The 18291-nt window shown below is 52.1% G+C and overlaps 7 protein-coding genes across 7 annotated transcripts; 3 read left to right on the top strand and 4 right to left on the bottom strand.

Moving 5' to 3' along the window:
* Window positions 1-248: 248 nt before the first annotated feature.
* M409DRAFT_59340 (uncharacterized protein) lies at window positions 249-1083 on the bottom strand (the record flags this gene model as incomplete). The annotated part of the gene is made up of 2 exons (XM_033814163.1): window positions 249-659; window positions 838-1083. The coding sequence occupies 2 exons, from the start codon at window positions 1081-1083 to the stop codon at window positions 249-251; spliced, it is 657 nt and encodes a 218-aa protein (XP_033661949.1).
* Window positions 1084-2056: 973 nt separating this feature from the next.
* Window positions 2057-3325, top strand: M409DRAFT_69932 (uncharacterized protein; the record flags this gene model as incomplete). The annotated part of the gene is made up of 2 exons (XM_033818500.1): window positions 2057-2500; window positions 2555-3325. 2 exons carry the CDS (start codon window positions 2057-2059, stop codon window positions 3323-3325), a joined length of 1215 nt encoding a protein of 404 aa, XP_033661948.1.
* Window positions 3326-3782: 457 nt separating this feature from the next.
* On the top strand, window positions 3783-4690 carry M409DRAFT_28389 (uncharacterized protein; the record flags this gene model as incomplete). The annotated part of the gene is made up of 2 exons (XM_033809014.1): window positions 3783-4311; window positions 4452-4690. The coding sequence occupies 2 exons, from the start codon at window positions 3783-3785 to the stop codon at window positions 4688-4690; spliced, it is 768 nt and encodes a 255-aa protein (XP_033661947.1).
* A 551-nt stretch (window positions 4691-5241) lies between these two features.
* Window positions 5242-5984, bottom strand: M409DRAFT_59338 (uncharacterized protein; the record flags this gene model as incomplete). The annotated part of the gene is made up of 2 exons (XM_033814162.1): window positions 5242-5743; window positions 5920-5984. The coding sequence occupies 2 exons, from the start codon at window positions 5982-5984 to the stop codon at window positions 5242-5244; spliced, it is 567 nt and encodes a 188-aa protein (XP_033661946.1).
* Window positions 5985-6505: 521 nt separating this feature from the next.
* M409DRAFT_69931 (uncharacterized protein) lies at window positions 6506-7084 on the bottom strand (the record flags this gene model as incomplete). Its single annotated transcript, XM_033818499.1, has 1 exon — window positions 6506-7084. The coding sequence occupies one exon, from the start codon at window positions 7082-7084 to the stop codon at window positions 6506-6508; it is 579 nt and encodes a 192-aa protein (XP_033661945.1).
* Window positions 7085-7763: 679 nt separating this feature from the next.
* Window positions 7764-13741, bottom strand: M409DRAFT_28387 (carbohydrate esterase family 3 protein; the record flags this gene model as incomplete). Its single annotated transcript, XM_033809013.1, has 17 exons — window positions 7764-8022; window positions 8087-8219; window positions 8270-8439; window positions 8500-8810; window positions 8881-8960; window positions 9009-9131; window positions 9198-9301; window positions 9354-9381; window positions 9453-9513; window positions 9579-9752; window positions 9824-10389; window positions 10446-10784; window positions 10867-12369; window positions 12455-12460; window positions 12513-13297; window positions 13347-13446; window positions 13504-13741. The coding sequence occupies 17 exons, from the start codon at window positions 13739-13741 to the stop codon at window positions 7764-7766; spliced, it is 4980 nt and encodes a 1659-aa protein (XP_033661944.1).
* Window positions 13742-15574: 1833 nt separating this feature from the next.
* M409DRAFT_59336 (uncharacterized protein) lies at window positions 15575-16144 on the top strand (the record flags this gene model as incomplete). Its single annotated transcript, XM_033814161.1, has 1 exon — window positions 15575-16144. One exon carries the CDS (start codon window positions 15575-15577, stop codon window positions 16142-16144), a length of 570 nt encoding a protein of 189 aa, XP_033661943.1.
* Between the last annotated feature and the right edge of the window lie 2147 nt (window positions 16145-18291).

Genomic DNA, 18291 nt, shown 5'->3' with positions numbered 1-18291 from the left:
AAGGCGGGCTTTGTTCGTTCGTTGATGAGACGAGATAGCTGCAAGGTACATGGCGTGTAACGGATCTCATCAGACAACGATTTGGGGGATTGGACGGCGGACCTTGCAACTCGTAGTTTTCTTTCGCATGTGACGTTGAAATTACGGTCCCGATGTCCACAGGTACCATCTCCCCGTAGTCTCGCGCATCCATACGTATTCGCCATGACTTCTCGTGATGATGCGATTGATAGTGTCGTAGTACGGCGTTATCTTCTTCGCCACTCTTCGGGCAATGAACCAACCGTCAAGGTTGCCATGGTGGTGTCTTCGCCCATGGGTATTGTGTTCAGCCGAGTCGACGGTGTTACTGGGAAGTGGTTCCAAGATTTGGTTGTCGGAGTGCACGAGGGAGTGTGGTGTGAGTTCGGCGTTGAGTGGCGTGGGATGTGGCCGTTGGATGTTTGACGGCTGATGAGTGGTTGCTGTTTATAATGGGCTTCACCCATAGATGTTCGTAGCATTCCATGGATTTTGCGGATGTGGATGCTGGTAATCTTGAGATGGTTGCTGTCTAAAATTTCTTCGCGCCTTCGACTGGCCTTCCTCCAACGGCCTAGCGCTCCCGCGGCGGCTGTGAAAATCTTAGTCCGACCTCCGTTCTCCCAATCAACGACTACCTACACATTCATGTAACAATGAACTACTGCCGCACACTACGGTTCGAATGGACGCCCTCGACGACCAGCGCGGATGTTGTGGTGAAACGCCAGATATGCCGACCGCCTCTACCGCTATCTAATTGGCCCATCTCACTGTCCTCTTTCATCTTCGCTCATGCCGGATCGCTTGTCATACCATCTGTTCAAGATGCTTGCCATCCGACAGGCCACTCGGTTCTCCTAGGTGATCTTCGACGTCAGCTTCAATTGGCGTATGCCGAGCGATGAGCGACCCACGGCCACCCGCCTTATCTCGTCTTGACACCGAGCTTGGAGAGTGTACCTGATTGCTTGTGTGCAATCTACGCCAAACGGATAGCGCAATCCCCAGATCACAGCACGGCGAACCAACTACTTCCGGGTACCTGCCGCGACCATGCATATTGCGCTGTAGGACACCGTTCAAGGTCAAGCTGGTCAAATCGGCCGTACCGATATCTGGAAAGGGATTGGCGACGGCCTCAAGACCCTAATCGAGTCTTGTCCACTGGTAGAGCAGCAGCCGCTTGAATCACGCAGCACATCACCGTGGTACTCCAGCAAATCATTCAACAGCATCGCACAACGATGTCTTGCTGAAGTCAAGCTTCCAGGTACAAACGCTTGTACGACATCCTACTTGGCAACGTAGATCATCCTTCCGCTGGCCAAGATTCACAGAACAATGCGGGAAGGCTTCTATGGCGTGTCCTTCTCCCGCTCGCCATCTCCGTTGTTTGCTATGAGCCAGGGCCGAGGATCTTGTTTGAAGTGCCTTCGCACGTCTCGCAAGACATCCCATTCGCTCAGCTCTAATGACGCTTGCGACTGCGGCTGTGGCGACGACATGAGACAAACAATGCGAAACGCATCCGATATTCCCTAAGAACCATGGGCAGCCAATACGATGCGAGATCATAGTCGAAGTCCCTATGGCGCCCTAGTGCTGGTTTGCATGAAGGGAGAGCACCGTCAACCCTAGCATCGTTCAGTATCTGGTACGTACTACTGGGGAGAGACTGTGAGTTGCCTTGCTGGGTAATCATCTGCAGGACCACACTAAGTCCTTCTGAACGTGCGTGCTTCAACAGAGCAATGACTTGTTTTCCGGACTAGTATACCGCCGGTCAAGCGAGCACCTGGTCCGCATGACTGGGCGCTTCTCTTTGATCGTCCTTTGTCGATCAGTACGGATACTCAGCTGCACTACAGAGACGGATTCGTACAGTCCGTGAAGCACACATATAAGATGGTACCCTCGTTCAATGTTCAAGCCTTCTCATCCCATCCTCGCTACTCTATCCAGCTCCGACGAAAACCAGGGCAGGCCCTACACGAAGTTTAACGGCTACACATTCGTTTCACAGTCATTCATTATGCATTTCATCTACGCATCCACGGCCTTGTTGGCCTCTGCCACTCTTTCAATCGCCGCCCCGGCCGCTGACGTCGTCGGACGCAAGACCTTCCAGGTTGCACAGGTTGCGCACGGCACAGTCCGCAAGAATGGTCCCATCCAGATGTTGAAGACGTACGAGAAGTACGCCAAGGTCGGCGCTCAGGCTCCTCCCAGCGTCGTCTCAGCTGCTCGTGCTGCTTCCCAGAGTGGCAGCGTTGCTGCCAACCCAGAGGAGAACGACCAGGCCTACCTTTGCCCGGTCAATGTTGGCGGAACGACTCTCAACCTGGACTTTGATACTGGCTCTGCGGATCTCTGGGTCTTCTCCTCGCTCATGACCAAGAGTGAGCAGGCTGGCCACTCTATCTACAAGCCCTCTTCGTCGGCCAAGGAGCTCCAGGGCGCTTCTTGGAACATCAGCGTAAGAATAGACCCATCACATGTTCCTTTCTGAGTAAAAGCTAACACGTCTCAGTACGGTGACGGCTCCGGTGCGTCTGGCACTGTCTACGCTGACAAGGTTGTCGTTGGCGGCGTGACTGCCACTTCCCAGGCTGTTGAGGCTGCTACCTCCGTCTCCGCTCAATTCACCCAGGACCAAGACAACGACGGTCTCCTCGGCCTCGCCTTCAGCTCCATCAACACTGTCCAGCCCGAACAGCAAACCACCTTCTTCGACACCGTCAAGAGCAGCCTCGCCAAGAAGCTCTTCACCGTCGACCTCAAGGCTGGCGAAGCCGGCACCTACGACTTCGGCTACATCGACAGCTCCAAGTATACCGGCAGCCTGGTCTACGTCCCCGTCGACGATTCTCAAGGTTTCTGGGGCTTCACCGCTGGCGGCTACTCCGTCGGCTCCGGCAATTCATCCACCTCCAGCGGCAACATCGGCAGCGCCATCGCCGACACCGGCACCACCCTCCTCTACCTCCCCACCAGCGTCGCCTCCGCCTACTACAAGAAGGTCTCCGGCGCCAAGATCGACAACCAGCAGGGCGGCTACGTCTTCCCATGCTCCAGCAAGACCCCCGATTTCAACGTCAACATCGGCGGCAAGACCCTCACTGTTCCCGGCAAGTACATCAACTACGCCCCTGTCGACCAGAGCGGCCAGCAGTGCTTCGGCGGTATCCAGCCCAACACCGGCATTGGCTTTACCATCTTCGGCGACATCTTCCTCAAGGCCATGTTCGTTGTCTTTGACGAGTCGACTGGCTCGCCACGTCTTGGCTTTGCTGAGCAGTAGATGGGGATTGACAAGGCTCACAAGGAGCTCTTTTGGGAGGACATGAAGCAGGACTTACTCCTAGACTCGTGAAGAGTCTCTAATTTCGTATCTGGTGGCGTTGGATGGTCGTACTCCGAGACAGCTCAAGAATGCTGTACATATAGACAGACATATCAATCACATATGTTTTATCTATATACAACCCACCGGTAATTGGAGTCTTTCTTTTGACGAGTTGAGCTCATTGAAGATGCCCTTTACGATTGCAAGAAACACCTTACCGAGCAGACGACCTCTCTCCCACAAGCTTGTTACATAGCTGTCTCGGACGCAGTCGCCGCTCTCTTTGTAAGCAAGACCCAAAGGCTGTGAATATCCACGAGGCCTCGTCAACTTGGTAAGCCGTAACTGAAGACCTCTGGCAACATTCAAACCTAGGCCCACGACTGCATTCACCCTCGATTCTAGCAACACCATGATCGAAACCCAAGGCTTCGGCTCCTCCCAAGCCTCCGAGAAGAAAAACATCAAACCCCTAACCTTCCACCGCGCCGAGCCCAAAGGAACCGAACTCCTCATCGAAATCATCTACTGCGGCCTTTGCCACTCCGACCTCGAACTCCTCGCCAACAACTGGAACACCACCAAATACCCCTGCGTCCCCGGGCACGAAGCCGTCGGGCGTGTCACCGCCACAGGTCCAGATGTCCAGCACTACCGACCCGGCGACATCGTCGGCGTGGGGACGCTCATGGATTCTTGCCTCGCATGCTCCGCGTGTGTGGAGGGGGTCGAGAACCACTGCGAGGGACCTAATGGGCCGACGATGTTGCACGGGGGGTTTTTGACGCCGGGGAGTAAGGAGGCGGCGGGGTTGAATACGTTTGGGGCGTGGGCGGGGAATGTGGTTGTTAAGGAACATTTTGTTGTCAGGATTCCGGAGGGGGCGGATCTGGCGAGGGTGGCGCCGATAACCCTAACCCTAAACCCTAAGGGACGGATACGTTTGGGCCGCTGAGAAGGTTTGGGTTGGATGGGGGGAGTCGGTTGGGGATTATTGGGTTGGGAGGGCCTGGTGAGTTTGCTGGTTTTTCCTCGCATATTGTCATGTGAATGGCACGGCTGATGTACCTGCGACCTGCAGGCCACCTCGCGCTCCAAATGGCGAAGAAGATGGGCGCGGGACATATTGTCGTCTTCACGACCCATCCCAAAGAGAAACACGAAGCAGTCCTCCGCTTCGGCGCAGACCAAGTCATCGACTCCAACGACCCCGCCGCAATGAAGGGCATCCACCGCTCCCTCACGCACATCCTCTCCACCGTCCCCGTGCCTTCGATCCAACACCCTACCTCCGCACGCTCCGTCGACGAGGCACCATGACAGTCATGGCACTGCTAGGTCCCTACAAGAACCTCTTCAACAATTTCGAGCTCGCAGTGGCGGGGTTGAGTCTGACGGGGAGTATGATTGGGAGTGTGCAGGAGACGAGGGAGAGCTGGGCGTTTTGTTTGGAGCATGGCATTTTGCCGGAGGTGGAGGTAATTGAGGCGGAGGCGGGGGCGATTAATCGGGCTATGGAGAGGTTGAGGGTGGCGGATGTGAGGTTTCGGTTTGTTATTCGGATGAAGTGATGTCGGATAGGGTGGAGGGGCTAGGAGTGAGGTTGCTATAGGCTTTTGGTAGAGGGTCCATCAAGGTAGGTATGTCGAAGTGTAAACTGCTTCGAGGGACAGATCGTTCGTGACGGATTTGCAGAAGAACCATTGTAGGAATTCAACGTCTTGCAGGAATCAAAACCAACACCTTTGATAAACCTGCAAATGTCAGCCACACTCTCAATCATCAACCCCAGTCTCTCTACACTTACCCGGTCTCCCCTTCTTCACGGCATCCACCCGTAATGACGAGCAACTGACTCCCATCTCACACTCTCAACAATCCCCACCCCTCCGCTCCTTCCTCCCCTCCAACATCGCCTCCGCAACTCTCACCATCCCCATCAACTCCTCCGCCTCCCTGCGCCGTCCCCTCAACCTCTGACACGCCAATCTCACCAACCCTCCATCAAACGCCAACAACTCCACCACCATCGCAAACTCATCATTCCGCAACGCCGGTAAGCTATAGACATACAGCCAAATCTCATCGCGGAGTTCGTCGCCTAGCCGGCTCCGCGGGATGCGGAGGTACGCGGCGAGGGCGTAGCGCTGGCAGGCTTGCTCGAAGGTGATGCTCGGGTAAGGCACGGGAAGGGGCCGTTGGTGCGTGGGTTGCGTGGAAGCCAGGTTAGGATGTTGGTTGCTGCTACTGGGCAAGTTTGGGGGTGGAGGATTAGCGGGTTTGGGGGCCTGTCGTGGTAGGTGTGGTGCAGGAGGGTGGAGCGGGGAATTCGGGCGAGGGTTTCGTTGTTGAGGGTGATGCGGATTAGGAGATCTGAGTCTTGTTCGTTGTTGTCTTGGGTTGAGGAGGTGGGGCTTGTGATCGCTGTTGTTGTTGCGTCGGATTCCGTCCCTGTCGTCGATGGAGGGGAAGTTTTTGGATTGTCCATGTTTGGTTGTTGCGCCGCGGCTCTGTCATTAATGCGGGAGTCCAGGTAAGTATACTCTTACTCGTAGGAGCAAACAGCTTGAAAGACTTGTCTCAACGGTAACGGGACATGTCTAGAGACGTCCATGTTTAACCGGGCGTTACTGAATGGAAGCCAGCTGTCTTGGAATATTTACCTCTGCAATATGTGTCATGAATGCAAGCATATAAGAGATTGATACAGCGCCTACCATGTCGTTTTGGAAATGGCCTCGTGGTGCAGCGGTCAGCACGTTCAACGACAAAGGCACAGGCAGCGTAGGAGGTGTGAGTTCGTCCTGCAGAGCCGTTTGTATCGACCACTGTCACGTCTGGTGGACTTATCGTGGTTGGTAGACCTGCGTTCGATTCGCAGTGAGGCTAATGTCTTTCTTTTTGCTCATGATCTTGTCTTCGAACAATTACCCGATCCCTCGAGGAGTGAATATGTTTTGGTCGGTGGCCGTTGAATTCATTGAAGGGCTTCAAGTTCATCAATCTCGTATTGCAAAACAAACATATCTCGTGGAAAAACGCAAACTCTAAGTAGAATCGCAAATAGCCTACACATATCAGCAACATGAATCCAAATTGTCAATCGTGTCGTGATAGCCCGTCGTCCTCTCACATTCAAGTACTCAACTTCTTCACCACCTCCTCAAAATCCGGCACATCGTCCGCTCTAGGAGCGGGTCCACCCCATTTAATCCTCCCATTCTCACCAACAGCATACGCACCACCCATCTGCCATCGACTCCCCGTCTCCGTCGGCCGATTCTTAATTCCCTCCCCAGCCAATGTGAACAGATTGCTCAACGCGCCTGGGGCAAGAACATGCGCCCAGCTGGAAATCCCCATGCCCCACTTCGAATACACCTCCTTCTTATCATCAATCACAATCTGAAGATTCGACGGCTCCGTGCCATACTGCGGCAGCGACTTCAGCCATTTGTCCGTCGAGCCGTCTTCAGATTGCGAGACGGCGATAAAGTCAATATCTTGATGCGTTTTGGCTGCTTCGCGCAGGCGTAGGAAGGTCTTCTCGGCGAAGGGGCAGCCGCAGTGGCGGAGGAAGGCGATGACGGTTTGCTTGTTGTTGTCGAGGGGGAGCTTGGTGGTCGTTGGGGCGACGTCGCCGATTTTGGGGGGCTCGGAGGTCGGGGGGACCTTGGGCGCGAACCAGGAGGCGAATTCTTGTTGGAAGGTCATGATATGGAGCTGTCTTTCCAATGGCTGGCAGATGGACTGAAAGGAGCAGGAGCTGGGGCAATGGGGATGGGGAGGGGTCCTTCGGATATATCTTAGCTCTGGATCGTCTTGACTTACTATGGTGTATGTACGATTTGGAATAGATGGACCGTCGAAGCTGTCTACCTCATACGTCACACCGGCAATGTAAGTTGATGGAGGCAGAATCCAGATCGGTCTGAGGGAGGTGGGGAAGAAGTCGTTGTTGATGGCCTGAGGCACCAATATGACGACACGCATGTGCCACTTTCCGCTAAGCCGCATCAAGGACCTGTCTTCGTTGTAGGCAGGCGACAGCATCGTCTTAACCAACTCCCCAAATTCGTGAACATTCTTCCGCTAGAATCGACGTTCCGTAATATAGAGCGGCGTACATGCCACCTGGAGCCGATGCCATTTCAAGCTGCGGCTGGATACTGGGAAATGCTGTCTGGTGCATCGACAACAGCACTTGTTCCCATTGAAAAGACTACACAGAAGACTTGTTGTAACTAGTCAACCGAAGCCCGTGGCATATACGATATTGCCTTGCTGTCCGCAGTATCTCGGTCTGATTCCCACCAAAGGACATCCTCCATATTTGCCAAAGATGCGACTCGTCCGTTAGCATGCTTCCCCATAGTCTATACGCAGCGCACAATCAACGGGTGTTGAAAGAGATCATTCCTTTCCCGGACAGGCCCGTCTGACAAGGCCATGAAGTACTGTTCTGGTCGTTGTGGCTGCTGGCGTAAAGCTGGCCTGCTACATCGTTGAGCTGACAAATGGGCAGCTGTACTAGGCCAGGGGCGTTCGCAATGTCGGCAGTTCCGATCGCAAAGACATCTTGCAATATGGAAGTGGGGACCAAATTACTAAAGTCGTTGGTCTGGTTGTTAGCTTGCCAACTGTTGACCGCACTAGATGTTGGAGAAAAGGGTCAGCGATGCCGTGAAGATTGACGGAAATGACATGGGTGCGTACTTGGCGGTGACCTGGTCAATATCGAGGCCGCCGAAGTACCCAGCGGTGCCGTTGAGCTGTGATGGGGGCCCAGGAGGTATGCCGAAGTGTACGATGTAATTGTCTTCAAAGGCAACATAGAGCCAAAGGAGGTCTTGGTGGATTAGCAAGATGTCTTTACGACCGAACACTAAGTAGACTCACAGAACGCTACTCCATTGTGAGTGAAGCAAGTGTCCATGGCGAGGTCCGCGCTGTCGATGATCCATTTCAAATTCCTGCCGGTCCCTTCATCACTCACGCCATGGAATATGCCATCGGTCGACGCGAAGCCTTCAAAGAGGTATCTGTCGCATGCACTGGTGCCAGCGGTTCTTTTTACCGCAATTGTTAGCCAAGCGTAGACACTATGACCGGGCTCCGGATGAACTCACATAATGAGTGGCTCACCGAGTGCAGGACTACCTTGCCAGACTACGGGAAGCAAATTGGCAAAAAGGGCCGCGGTCATGGCGTTCGTTTGATCGTTCGCAGATAGCGATTCGTTCGAGCTTGTGAAGTAAGCTCCATAATTCATGAGGGCACCGAGCGAATCGGGATTATTGAATAGCCCGGTTGTGACATTCTGGATGGTGTCCGTCCACTCGCTGACTACGAAACCGCCGTATAGATCCACAGTGTTTTGCGTGTAAAGGATATTCTCAGTCTCTAGCGATAGTTCGTGGAATGAGAACGCGTTCGAGATCTGGTCAGAACATTTGTCAACATCGAACCAAAATGAGCCCCCACCGAATGCTGGTGAAGTATCGACTTACTTCGCCGTAGAGTGTGCTTCCGGTCGAGGACAACAGATTGCTCTGAAGACCTTTGCCAAGATTTCCAATAGTCTTTAAGGCTGTACACGGTTAGCGAACCGCAGCTGAGGTGCGCGCAGCTATCATACCAGTAGCGAACGTGAAGTTGATGATGATGCTCAGAACGAGCAGTGCGGTATTATACTTCTTTCGCAATGCTTGTTGTTGCTGCATGGTGTCTTCAATGTACTTTTCGTCGATGGAAAATTTGTCTGACGTTGCAACGTGGAATTAGGACAGACGACTCATATTACAATGCTGCGAACACGCCCACTCACCTGTGAAGGCTCCCAGGTCGACAGCAAGAGCACCATCTAGTGTTCGTACATCCCCAAACAAAGAATTGAGTATGTTGAAGACAGTGGCGATGGAGTTGACGATTCTAAGGGGCGTTAGCGAAGAAAGCAAGGGGACTCGGAACGAGTGGAACATACAGCCATGCGGCGGGCGAGGTGGAATCCGCTGAAGGAAAAAAACGGACGAATTAGTAATCTTGTCGATGGTACAATGTAGATAGGGCAAAGTGATCATACAGCAGCCCATATAGGACGCACATCCGCCGAATCCCAGTATCGTACAGCCTTGGTCGCCGGCCTACGCCGAGAAAACATAAGTCAGCATAAGATTAGGCAAGAAGCGTCGAATGCTGGAGGACTCACATCAAACCAGTCAGTGACAAAGTCTGCAAAGCTCGGGTACATGGCCTGGTTGGACTCCTTCCAGGCTAACACAACGGCGTCCCAAGCCGCAGAGGCTCCGGCATCATCCCACATTTGCGTGCGGTTGTTGTATCGGTCCGTGAGACTGCCATAGCTGCACGACACGTGGGCCCACTGCGTATTGGCCGGCGAATTAGCTGCAATGCTCGGTAAGGGAGAGGAAGCATCAAGGTCCAAGTACTTACGTCGGGGTTATCGGCACTTCCGGGTGAGGCGGTGGCGGTCGCTGTAGCTTGGGCATTAGTACTTGCAAAGGTTGTGATGCCGGTCGCACAGTAGAGGAATACTGTGCCCGCTCGGTCGGTGCTCGAGTCAACCCCGGCAACGACATCGCCGGCGCACGCGCAATAGGGCCCCGCAGGGATGGTGTTGTACTCAGTGGTCTGGGGGAAAGCTTCGGTGATGGTGGTGGATTGTCGCGAAGTCACGGCACAACCAGTGGATGGCGCTGCCGTGGCAGGATGGTCTTTGAAGGCACTGCCACCGTTGTCCCATACAGTTGGAGCCGCCGTGACGGTCGTGGGGGACGATCCAGTCGTCGGGGCAGTGGCTCCGGGGCAGTTGCCGCCCTGACAAGCGGACGTGCAGCCTGACCCGGTGCACATAGTGCAGTCGGAGCCATTGCAACCATTGCAGCTGCTTCCCGTACACGTCTCACAGTCCGAGCCGTTGCACTGCTTGCAATCACTGCCATAGCAAACGCGACAGTCATCACCGTTGCAGCTGTACTTGTCGGTCGAGCAGTCCGCTCCTATGCACGCCGTACACGAGGTCCCCTGACAGCCTGTGCATGCTCCGCCCACGCACGTTGTGCACTTGGGACCGCTGCACTTTGTAGCACCACCGGCCAGGGAGCAATCGACGCCTTGGCATGCGAAGCATTTGTCGGTGCAGACCCCAACGTTGGTCCCTGTGGCAGCATGGCAGTCTCCGCCTTTGCAACCTGCGCATCCCGTGCCTGAGCATGTGCTACAGCCCTCACCAGAACACGGTCCGCCGCATCCAGATGAGTAGCAGGTTGAGCACGGAGCTGTGATGCATCCAGAATCGGGCGCAGCATTGTACGGTGCTTCTGGCCCAGACTGAGCTGGGAGCGGCGGCTTTGGGCTGCATTGTCCGCCTGCTCCTCCCTGCCGAGCTTTACCGCTGTATCCCGTCACCTTGGAACAAGTGCTGAGCCAGGCTTTGAAGGATCCGTCTTCCGCGAGTGCGACAATGTCAGCCCGACCAGAATCTCCTATTCTCGCGAACCGAATGTTCTGTCCAGCAACGCCCATAGCAGGCTGAATTGTGCCACCCGAGATCCAACCAAGGGCGGAGTTCAGCGGACCATCGTTGTACCAGACGCTGACGGATCCGTCATCGGGATGTACCCAAATGTAATCAGCAAGTCCGTCGCCGTCAACGTCGTGAAAGTGGACGTCCTGCCGCTGTGCTCCTACGCCAATGGCCGCGTCATACCCGTTGTTAAGGACAACCCAAGCGCTCAAGTCGGCAAAGTCAGACCCGTTGCCATTGTTGACCCAAATTCGAGCGGCACCTGATTCGTCTAGGTAGATGTAGTCGGCTCTTCCACTTCCAGTCATATCGGCCAGGCGAACGCCAGCGCCAATGCCTCCTACACCTATGGCGATCTCTGCGGGAATGATCTCGAAGTTGTAGCCTTTGTCGGTGGGACCAAAGTTGAGGTAGGTGTGAAGGGCACCGGTGCTCGCGTTGATCATCACAAAGTCCGCATAGCCGTTGGCATCAAGATCCACAAACTGGATCTCGCTCCGACTCGCCCCTGAGTAGCCTAGGGCAATAACTGCTCCGTTGTTTTGTTCGGCGAAAGACCAACTATTGCCTTGCTGACCCTCATTGAGGTAGGCCAACACCCCAGTGACATCGTCAACAGAGAGGTAGTCGTCCTTTCCGTCAGCATTTATGTCCGCCAGACGAACAGCAGCCCCATAACCTCCGATACCCCCTGTTCTCGCGCCGCTGTCCTGAGTGCTGAAGTAGCCGTTGTTTGGGTACAAGTTGAGCTGTCCTGTGTCGTCTGTTACCGTCACGTAGTCGGCCTTGCCGTCACCCGTTAGATCTGCTAGTCGTACTTGCGATGCCGGCACACCATAGGTGAATGCAAGACTGTCTGCGCCTCGTCCGCTGATGGGAACCCGTGTAATGTCGCAAGAGCCGCCGGGAGTATTAAGCCAGCCGGAGAGCGAGCCATTGTCGGCCATGGAAACGTAATCCGCACGGCCGTCTCCATCAATGTCCACTAGATTCATACTTCCAGTAAGTTCGGCGTGGTTCAAACAGGGGGACCAACTGAAGCTGTCTGTGCCGATCGTGCCCTGCTGAATGTAGAAATCCACGACGCCACTGCTTCGTAGGATAGCTAGATCTGCCAGTTTGTCGCCATTTAGGTCTCCAAAGTAGTGTAGGCCCAGTCCACCGCTACCAAAGGCGTTGGTAAGCTGTTGACCGGCCAGGGTGGACTCCTTGAAGCTCCAGCTGTCGCCGTCTTTGCCACCGTTCACGAACACTCGGAATGCTCCATTCTGTACCAAGACATACTCAGCTCGCTTGTCGCCAGTTAGGTCCACAAATTCAACATAGTCAGGTTCCCCAGTGCCCCAGAGGATCTCATTTGCATTGTCGATGGCGAACCATGCGTCTTTGCCTCCGTTCAACCAAGCACGAAAGGAGGCGTCCCTTGTATTCACCCAGATGTAGTCAGCAAGCCCTACACAAGTGTTATCAGCAATTTGTTGTAAGTGGGACATCATGGAAGAGTTGATCCAGTCGATGCCGCTCGCTTTTCCACTCACCATCTCCTACACGACTGTTGTTAGCCACTGAAGCAATTGTGGACAGACATACACTTACCGTCAAGATCGGCCAGCCGCACTCCAGAACCAGGATAGCCCGTGCCAATTGCAATGTCTCCATCATTTCCCCACTGGGGCACCCACTGCTTGGAGCTAGCTTGACCCGACGTCGCCGGGGTGGATGGTCCGGCGCCCGGATCTCCTGACACATGCCAACCAGCGGCAACGTTTGCACCGCCCACAGCCGCAGTGAAGGATATCGAGTTCCGATCGCACGTCTCGACTGGACCTGAGTCTGCGCGTTTGGCTTTCGTATTGCTGGCTGTCCACCAGCTCGAAGGGATGTCCAGCATCGCTGCATAGATTCGGTTTGCCATGTCCTGGTAGCCAGGGTTCGTGGGGTGTAACTCGTTGTCGTCGGATGGATAGATCGATGACAGGTCGACAAGTCGAACCTTGAAGCCCTTTTCGTACCTCGATGCGACGACTTCTGGCACAGCCGCCTTGAACAAGTTCCCCTGAGTCGCGTTGATGTAGTTCTGGATCAGAACAGACACTAGCACGACGGCATTGGGGTTGTTACAAAGGACATAGTCGATTAGATTCCCTAAGCGGTTCGGTGCATCAGCCCAAGTTTCACTTGCATGAGCATTACCAATGCAGGTGAAATCAACACAATTCTGTGTATTGGGCTGAGCTTCATCTTGATAAACAAATTGCAACACATTGTCGTTCGTTCCGGCGTGAATCACGACCAGGTTAGGCTGCTCCGCCGCAATAGTGCCATCTTGCTGGAGCAGACCAATGATTTGATTGATACGATAGCCCCCAGCGGCCTCGTTGCTAGCGAGAGTAAGTTCGACGCGAGGTATGGTATGGCAAGGGAACGTACTCAGGCTGGGGAAAGTTGGGCGAGGAGACTGATGCGACTCCGCCGCCCGGAGCGGAGTATTGACCGGTCTGCTTGCCAACGAAGGTGGATGACGTGCCGCCTATTGAATGTTACCCCCTCGTCGTGAATGGCATGTTTGGAGTTACTGAAAACATACCCTGTGTGATCAGATCATAGAGGTATCGACGCCAGGCATCGCCCTCGTTGTCGCCAGTAGACCCGATCCCTGACGTTATGGAGTCTCCGACACAACAGACCTTGAGGGGCACTGGAAATGGTGCTCGACGATGGAGTTTGGACGTGACATCGCTCTCTGGTACCTGGCTCTGGCGAGCCCAAGCAGTGACTGCCAGCAGGGACGCCAAGAACCCACATCGAGTTACCATGCGCAACATTGGGAGACCTGAGTCAAAGACGGGGGCGTGACTTGGTTTGGGTCATGCCGCAATAGCGTCTCAGGCACCTCCTTTTATGTCCGTAGACATCTCTCTGTACTGCGCTGCGGTGAATAGGCCCAGACTCGGGAGACTGTGGTGCAGAAAATCAGCCGCTCACTAGCTCAACTTCGAGGCTCCGTCAGGCTGCATACCCAAGCATGGACAGGCTCACCGAGCAAGGGATGTGAACCATTACTTTGAAACCATGCCCCCTGTGTCAAGGCGTCAAGTTGGCGTTGCGACCTACAAGCAGTCACAATGCAACATCATTTAACCTCCAGTCAGGTGAAGTCGCGATCCAAAAGATCCACCTTCCTCTTTGACACCTTGTGGCTTGATTGCAGGAGTCGCATGTAACGACGCTACTCTTTACGCCCTCTTGTGGTGCCCCACATGGCTCATTCTGTCAGCGACTGGCATGTGAACGGTCACTACGATCCTGTGCCGGCACGATCTAAGCTTCGGCACCCTGCCTTTACACTTGCTTTTACGAAGGCTACACATGCAGCCTGAAGCGCATCTATACAGACTTTTTGGCCAAATGTCGCTCTTCAGTCATCGCGAAGGTAGCAAAACCCACCACACATACACTCTATTCCTAGCGTATCGATTGGGTGGCATTATAGGAAGAAGGTCGATACAGTCTGCGTCTGAGTAATAAGACGCGACTTCCCAGTAACCAATACCCAGGTTGAACCTGTTCGCGTGTGGCTTGTGGCCATTCAGGTTTCGTCTACGGGTATTTTCCGAGGGCATGCAAAACGGGACATGGTCAAACCTATGGGGCCTACGCCATGGATGCTAGCCTCAATAGATTCGAGTTGAAGGAGTTTGTGACAGCTCAACGTTCTCTTAGCTGCTTCCAGGATGCTCCCAGTACCTGGAGACAGACACGTGGGGAGCACGTTGGTCAATCGCGGCAGTCCGAGTCCAGCTTTTGCTGATAAGCCTTCCAAAGCTTTCTGGGCCTTTGGTGCTGTGTTTGTTCTCATGACCGGGCGTTTGTCCTGCTTTCTCCCTGCCCTAATCACAGATTTGCCTTTTACTATATCGTAATGCCGATAGAGGACGCCGTGGCAGATCTATTTGGTAGATACAACGCATCGTGCTCAGGAGATAGGCAGAACTGCTAAAGCCATGAACAGTCGCTGGCGACTTACATGCGGCAGCATCCGAGAAAGATGCCAGAAGAAGCAAAAGGCAGGCTGCACTTCATAATTAGGCTCGGACTTCAGACTCCATCCCCCTGAAGGAACCTTTGCTGAGTCAGGTTTAAAGCCAGCCTCGTCAGGGTATCAATCATCCTTTGGAGGATCTTGCTTTAGTGTGAGGTACTGCCTTGCTCAACATCTGCACTGAGAATCATACCATTCTACCAAAGCTGTGCCGAAACATTTGCCGCCCGTGCTGGAAAGCACTCTTTGGCACGTATCGTGGAGAACCGGCTTGAGCGACTGCAATACCTCGACGCTTGATACATTCCTCAACGCACACTTAGGCTGCATCTCTAGCACTCGCGGTAGTGCTAACCAGTATGCCAACATTACCCAACCACGTGCACGTCTTAGTCTGCCTCTTACATTGAGTGGGTCAGCAAAAAGCGTTCGAAGTGCCCCGGATGAGTGCCTTGGGCGTCCTACACGGAGCGAAACCGATCCTGCCTTGAACTCCACAAGCCGTACGGACAGTGTTGTACCACCACACTCATTGCCCATAAGACCTCGTGCAGAGCTTTGGAAACGCAATAGTCTCAGCAACCGGATTCTATATTCTCTACCAAAGTCATACATCATGAAGTTCGTCCTTGCAACTGCAGGCCTCAGTCTCAGCCTCACGAGCGCTTTCCACATCCCTGAAGGCATTCAAGATGGTGTCTATTCCGTTCATGTCTACCCTAACGGCACCGAGGAGCATAACCGCCTCCCCAACCCCTCACCGCTAGGCTCTGCGCTCCAGCTTCGCAAGCGCCAAGGAGAGTTCTATGGAGGACCACAATGCTATGGTGGCGATGAGGGCGGAGAACTGAACCATGGCGACACCGACGCTGCGAACGCAGCCCTGCAGAATCAGTGCGGCTATGGGGCGAACATCAACTACGGCGACGACTTCTACTCCATCTACGGCTGCACTGTTGCATACGCCTGCAATTTTTACGACAACTCCAACGCGCCCGCAGGGGCTAACGACGATTACACGACTTGCTTCGCTGACTGCAGTGTTCATGCCAATCAAATTATTACCAGTGGCTGTGGCGAGTATCAGCCTGGCTCGATCCAGGACAACCTGTACGAAGTTGCGTACGGCTACGAGAACTTCTGTTCTAGCAGAGGCTCCAACTTCTGCGGTCGTGGCACGGGTTAGAGGGCTAGCACGCGGCGGGCGGGGACAGTGCAAGGGCGGGTGGCGAGGACGAGCAGTAGAAGTGCGTTGGAATGGGCATGCAAGGAATGGAGATTTGTCGCAGATAGGACTCCAAGGCTTTCAACAAGCCACTACACAACATGAAGTTTCAGACTCTCCACGCCAGGAGTCGTGACTTCCCAATCATCGAAAAACAGCTGTTGAGTATGAGTTGAGACTTCTTTGGTGTCAACGTCAACAGAGATAAGCCACAGGCTGCGACAGAACTTTGGCTTTGGCCTGATCCATTCTTCGAACTCTCATTCAATGATGGCGACAGGAAAAACGTGTTCGTGCAAGTCTGTCCTCTGCGCCCCACCTCACAGAATGCTATACACTCGATGCTGCAATGAATTGAGCGACATTCGTCGAAGACAAAGCAGGCCCTCATCTGGCGGCATCTCACCAACGGCATGTTTGCTCTCACAGCCATGGTACCGTAAGTCGAAGAACGTTCGAGCATGCACTGATCCAGTCATTGGAAAGACTCATCAAGTCAACGAGAAGACTCAAAGTTAATAAGTGTTAGTGCTCGAGCGTGGCATGTGCTATTATGTTACGGATCGAGCTTGGCACGTGCGAGCCTCCTGGGCTTGGCGCACGTGACCGCTCTCTCGCTCCCCTAGGAGAGCGGTAGAGCGCTCTCCCTCTTACCCTATAGAGCGTAGAGCGGTGCGTATCTCTTTTGTATATAGGAACGGTATTATACTTATTAATAATAGCGTTTAACTTACTATTTAATCTTACTATTTAGTTTACTAAAATATCTAAATCTCTACTTTAGAATTATTTTAGTAGTCTATTAACTCTCTCCTTTTAACGAGCTCTAATTAAGGACTTAAGCTTAGTATCTATACTAAGTAAGATTCTAGGATTAATAAACCGATTCTAATAGTTTTAAACGCCCTCTACGATAGAAGATTAATCTATACTAAGAGAAATACTTACTCTCTCTAAAGTAGAAAAATCCTAATAACTAACTTACGATATCTCTACTAGAAATTATAGTATTAGTAATATAAAGCTTAGTAAGCCCGACTTCTATTATAGCGACTACGACAAGTTTACTTCCTAGACTAAGTAAATAGATATTTTCTTCTTTTTCGATAAATCTATTAAACTAGGAAAAAAAGCCGCTTTTACTACGTCGTTTTTTTTAAGAAAAGGCTAAATATTAGGTTTAACTATTTCTAACGACGTATCTTAATAGTAATAGGATAAATAATATTTCTAGATTATTTACCTCCTAGAACTATTTTAAAATAGCTATAAAAAGAATCTTTAGGACTACTAATAAATAATCTATTACTATATGTACTATCTAGTATATTACCTAGAAGACTTCTATAGCTAAATACGCCGCCTAATTCTAGGAAATAGCCTAGTTTACCGATTAGGATAATAAAGCTCTCTAAGTTATATATCGAAAAAGATTAAAAAACTCTATTAAAAACGAGTTAATAAAAGAGGTCCGTTCTATTAAGGACCTCCGAGCTTTTATCTAATCTACTATCGAAATTAATAATAGACTCTATAAAAGAAGCCTAGAGAGATACTATAACTCTAAAGTTAGAGGAAGAGCTAGATACGTTCCTAATAGGAATAGGAGTAACTATAGACCCTCTATACCGCTACGTCGTAATCCGAATATAATAGACTAGGAGTTTAATATAATATAGAAAGGTTATAAAGTTAAAAGAAAGAATAGTAAACGAGGGAACTAGAAAAGTTCTAAAAGATCTAAAATACTAATATACTATAGATATAGTAAACTAGACTATATAGTAAGAGAATACTACTCGAAGAATAAAGTATAGTAAGCGGAATTTAATATAATATAACTACGGTAATCTACCGCGACGGAAGATCTTATTAACGTACTTAAATACTATAAAAACTAGCTATACGATAAGCTATAGGCTATTAACTATTAGGATCGGTTTATTAATCCTAGAATCTTACTTAGTATAGGTACTAAGCTTAAGTCCTTAGTTAGAGCTCGTTAAAAGGAGAGAGTTAATAAACTACTAAAATAATCTTAAAGTAGAGATTTAAGTATAATTATAAACTAAATAGTAAGATTAAATAGTAAGTTAAACGCTATTATA

Source organism: Zasmidium cellare (assembly GCF_010093935.1).
Source record: "Zasmidium cellare ATCC 36951 unplaced genomic scaffold M409scaffold_43, whole genome shotgun sequence".
Taxonomy (NCBI): domain Eukaryota; kingdom Fungi; phylum Ascomycota; class Dothideomycetes; order Mycosphaerellales; family Mycosphaerellaceae; genus Zasmidium; species Zasmidium cellare.
The sequence above is the reverse complement of the archived record's forward strand: the minus strand, read 5'-3'. Positions and strand labels throughout refer to the sequence as shown.